Source organism: Alligator sinensis, unplaced genomic scaffold (assembly GCF_000455745.1).
Source record: "Alligator sinensis unplaced genomic scaffold, ASM45574v1 scaffold1097_1, whole genome shotgun sequence".
In the NCBI taxonomy this organism is placed as follows: domain Eukaryota; kingdom Metazoa; phylum Chordata; order Crocodylia; family Alligatoridae; genus Alligator; species Alligator sinensis.
Genome location: NW_005841950.1, coordinates 1,880,435 through 1,884,956, shown reverse-complemented (window position 1 = coordinate 1,884,956; position 4,522 = coordinate 1,880,435). Strand labels below are relative to the sequence as shown.

At 45.6% G+C, this 4,522-nt stretch overlaps 1 protein-coding gene across 1 annotated transcript in view; it reads left to right on the top strand.

Annotated features, from left to right (window-relative positions):
* The window catches only part of SNX1 (sorting nexin 1), a 16,758-nt gene extending 13,806 nt beyond the window's left edge, over positions 1 to 2,952 (top strand). The window contains exons 12-16 of the mRNA XM_025199903.1: positions 184 to 389; positions 651 to 794; positions 1,218 to 1,298; positions 1,854 to 1,925; positions 2,516 to 2,952. Coding sequence (XP_025055688.1) covers positions 184 to 389; positions 651 to 794; positions 1,218 to 1,298; positions 1,854 to 1,925; positions 2,516 to 2,566 — 554 coding nt within the window. The 3' untranslated portion in view covers positions 2,567 to 2,952. The remainder of the gene's footprint in view (positions 1 to 183; positions 390 to 650; positions 795 to 1,217; positions 1,299 to 1,853; positions 1,926 to 2,515) is intronic.
* The last annotated feature ends 1,570 nt before the right edge of the window (positions 2,953 to 4,522 follow it).

The following is a 4,522-nucleotide window of genomic DNA, read 5'->3' as shown; positions in this document are numbered from 1 at the left end:
TGCTGTGGGAGGAACTGGCTCTTTAGCAGACCAGAGTGGTACTTGAGAAGCCCTAAAATGCCATGAGTCCCAGTCCAGCATCCCTGGGGCTAAACGCTTTCTAGCTGGGTTTCCCTTGTATGGCACCCAGAATAATAGGCTAGCATTCTGCTAAACTGACTCTCTCTCCATTCCATCCACTAGAGCTAGCACTGAATACAGCCCAGTTCGCAAAGAGCTTGGCTATGCTGGGGAGCTCAGAAGACAACACAGCCCTGTCCCGGGCACTCTCCCAGCTGGCAGAGGTGGAAGAGAGGATTGAACAGCTGTACCAGGAACAAGTCAACAGTGACTTCTTCATCCTGGCTGAGCTCCTGAGTGATTACATTCGCCTTCTCTCAGTTGTAAGGGTAAGCACTTGCATGTCTTTGCCTGGTAGACAAACGTGCCAGAGAAGGATGCTGGGCCCAAAGTCAGCTTTACATGGTCACAGCTGGACTTGTGATAAGACCCCTTCCCCCATGTCTAAGTGCTATACTGGACCCAAAAGTTGGAGATCTTCAGACTCAACAGAAAGTCTTTCCTAAGGCTGTGACTGTGCACCCAACAGGCATGCTACAACAGGGTATTAGCAGAACTTGTTCAATGTTCCCTGCACTCCATTATTGCAGGGTGCCTTTGACCAGCGCATGAAAACCTGGCAGAGGTGGCAGGATGCCCAGACCATGCTGCAAAAGAAGCGGGAGACGGAGGCCAGGCTGCTGTGGGCCAACAAACCAGACAAGCTGCAGCAGGCCAAAGAGGAGATCTCAGAGGTGAGGAGCTTTTTGGTGGCAGAGAAAAAGCTAGTGAGGCATGTCTCTAACAAAACAGGGCTGCTGTCCATCTCTGGTCTGATGACCTGGGTACCACTAACTACTGTGTGCACCTACCTCTTAAGTTTTCTGGTTGCAATGCCCAACCCAAGAGCTGAATTAAACCCTGCACAGTTGGCTCTTACCTTGTGGTCAAGGACAAGTGTGCAGCCAGTAAAGCTCTGCTAAAATAGCTGTAGGCTCAAGCACCAAAAAGACTTGAATGTTTTTGCCCCCAAGAGCAGGAGCTGGAAGTAATGGGGAGCATCCCTTGACACCTAATAAGTCTTTTAGGTAGCAATAAGCAGCTCTTCACAGTGCCTCACCGTAGCTGGAACCGATAGCTGTAAGAGATGTCTAATGTGTCTCTTGTGCTCTTTGCAGTGGGAGTCCCGTGTGACGCAGTATGAAAGGGACTTTGAACGGGTTTCTGCTGTCATTCGCAAAGAAGTAATACGGTTCGAGGTAAGAGTTCTGGTTCATGCAGTAGGCCTCTGTCTGGCAACTTGCTCAGTCTAGTGTTCCTTTCCAACTGGCAGCACTTGTTAATCCCACTGAGCCATCTGCCCAGGGTGGAACAACCCTTTCCAGGTTCCTTGCTCCGTCAGGTCTTGAGTTTCAGTAACTATACAGCGCTCAGCAGCCCTGCCTCATCTGTCAAGAAATATAAAGTACTAATTTCATTCACAGTGGCTCTACTACTATCAAATCACCTACCTCCCTCTTTGAACAGGTTAAAAGACCTGTGTAGTGGCAGTCATGTATTGGTAATAAGTAGCCTAGAAAGCCGGTGTGGACACAACTGCCTGAACATCTTCCCAGCATGCTGATAAAAGCTCTGACCATGTGTGCGTCTTCCTATAATAGTTGCTGACTCACCACAGCCAAATCTGCAGTAGTAGCAGTGAAATACAACCTAATATTTAAAAATGCTTGGCAGCATCTGCTTGGTTTTTGGTTCATCTCCAACTGAGTGGCATGCAAGTTCTGGGAGGCTAAATTTAATGTTCTCATTTGCAGAAAGAGAAATCAAGGGACTTCAGAAACCATGTGACTAAATACCTAGAGACGCTATTAAATTCACAACAACAGGTAAGGTTCCTCAATAGGGACTTAAATCTGCTAGGCAAGGCTCTAGAAACGCCCATCTCTACACAAAGCTGTACCATTGTTTGAATGTGTTACTCCTGACAAAGTAATGCGTGTTTCAAAATAGTAGGTATAAAGACTTGTGCACTGTACATGCAGGATGGGCTGTTTGTCCAAGCTGGAAGCCTACTTAGGATCCAGAAGCAGCTTTACCCATCTTATGACAGTAGATGAGATTCCCTGCTAGCTTTGTAGGGACCAGTGGTGTGCTGTGCTTTGCTTTTTTTTTTTTTTTTTTGCTTCATGTGATTGGATGCAGAGAACTTAGTGCATCACTCTTGACAGATAAAAGCAGGGAAGAAGGGTTTTTAAGTTTTAATATTAACCCAGATCAGGTTTGCAGATAGACAGCAGACCACTGACTTAACCCCTTCATAATGAGGGGGTGCAGATAATGACCTCATGGAAGCACAGAATCTTGCCTTCAGTTATACTTTCCCAACCCCTATAAAGGAGAAGAGGTTTGTCTTGTCAATCTAGCTGTTGGGTATCACACTGCTAATTATGTATCTGTCTTGTCTTGTTTTGTGCAGCTGGTGAAGTACTGGGAAGCATTCTTGCCTGAAGCAAAGGCCATCTCTTAACCGGACCAAGCAAACCAGAGCGTACCTGAACTTACTCTGCCTTTTTATACACTATACCTCTTCGCCTTTTACAAACAAACCCTAGTTTGAACACATCCTGCGAAACAGTTAGAGGTTTAACCCCCAGATGAGCAGCTTACCCAACCAGTAACTCTTCTAACTGTATATTTTTCATTTAGCTTCACATATATTTTCTTACTGAAGAGAAACTAGTTTCCTGCTTTAAGCAAAGACCTGCAGTAGGTGGCAAGTGTGGGGAGGGGGTTAATGATATATCAATATCAAATGTATATTTTTCAGGCTGGGGGTTTAGGACTCGAATAATTCTTACTCCTGCAGTGCCATCAAGATTATGTAACAAAATATTTAAAAATCAGAGCAAAAAACAGCTGACTAGTGTCCTTTTGTGAAGTGTTGTGTGGTTGGGGAAGGGGAAGGGGTGTCTGACATGGCAAAAGCTGCTCTATATCAAGCTTTGGGGAAGTTGAGGGCTTTCCTAATGGCTAAGTGGAATAATGCAGCTTTGAAGGGAAGTCCTTTCTAGAAAAACCCAGACAGTCATTCCATAGATTGACACCACTACTATTTGCACAGTCATTTCTTGCCCCATGGGGAAGAAAAAAAACTATCTCTTTCCTCTTGAGGCAGCACCTTTGTGTTCATACTCCTGCAAAGAAGGCTGTTCCTTCTCTGAGACCATGTCCAGGACTACCGTGCAGTTTCTAAATCTTAAGGGTTATAATGAGTTCAAGTTCTATGCCCCCTGCCTCTGTTTAAGCTCTGTTTGGCTGCATTGGTATCCCAGAACAAGGTGCATGGCGGGGTGGGGGGGGTTACAGTTTTTGTTTGTGTGGTCCAAGTAGGTCAAATGCAACAAAAAACTAAAACCCTACCACACTGACCCAATAAGTGACAAGGCTGCAACTGCTTCAAAACAGGCCTTCAAACTAGTCTCTGGTCACTAGCAGCATAAATCAGTCACTGATGTCACTTGGGCCAAGCCAAACTGATTCCAAATCAGTAGTTCTCAACCTCTCTTTAATTTCAAGGCACCCCTTGGATAATACCGGCTGTTTTAATTGCCTTTTTCTACAGAAAAATGGAGCAGTTTTGTTGCAAAGAACTTGCTGTGGAGTCCTATGGGAAATTCCTGGGTTTATCCTGTGAAACATGCTTGTATAGTGCCCCAAGGCATCCATGAGAGGCTCTCAAGGTGCCCCAGCATGTCAATTGCTGGTTTAAGGTAATGAATCGTGTAGAACAGAGGTATGTTCACAAGATTAAACCCAGAGATTGCAAATGGGAATTCAGAGCATCAGAAATGTTCTAACTTGCTGTGACTCTTGCTCTTAATTTTTTTTTTTTTTATATGCTGCAAGGAGTCTTGTTTCCTGTCCAGTCTCTTTTGACTATAGAAAATTAGGAGCTGCCATCCTTGGGGTGGAGGATACCTTGAATCTAATGAGGCTGAGCACAACTACAGCAAATAGAAGGAAAGCTGCAGCAACATAGCCTCCATAGAGCAATACCTGAGTGTGTGCACCCCCAACCCTGGCTCCTCACAGATGGTTCACTTCCAAGGTTTCAGTGTTTCCAAAGCCTTAGTGGAAACCTTGCTAGAAAGCTGCAAGCAACAGGCTCTATGTGGGTTTGAGCTGGTAGCTGCAGAGGAACACATGAAGCCATAATTGGTAGCTTCCCTACAGACGACCTATCAGTTTGCCCAGTGTGTAAGGAGCAGGCCTCTCCAATCTAATAGTTTCATGGCTACTTCCACTCTTCCTCTAAAGAAGCACTGAGCCAACATACTAAAGGGAGTCCAAAGCACACGATATTTGGCTCCCAAAGACTTGACTAGCATCATTGAGCAAAGGAACTAGCCGCTTAAAGTACCTATGAAAGCACAGCTGCCTGGCCCAGTGAAGTGGGCGTGTGGCACCAGGCAGCAAGAGCTGC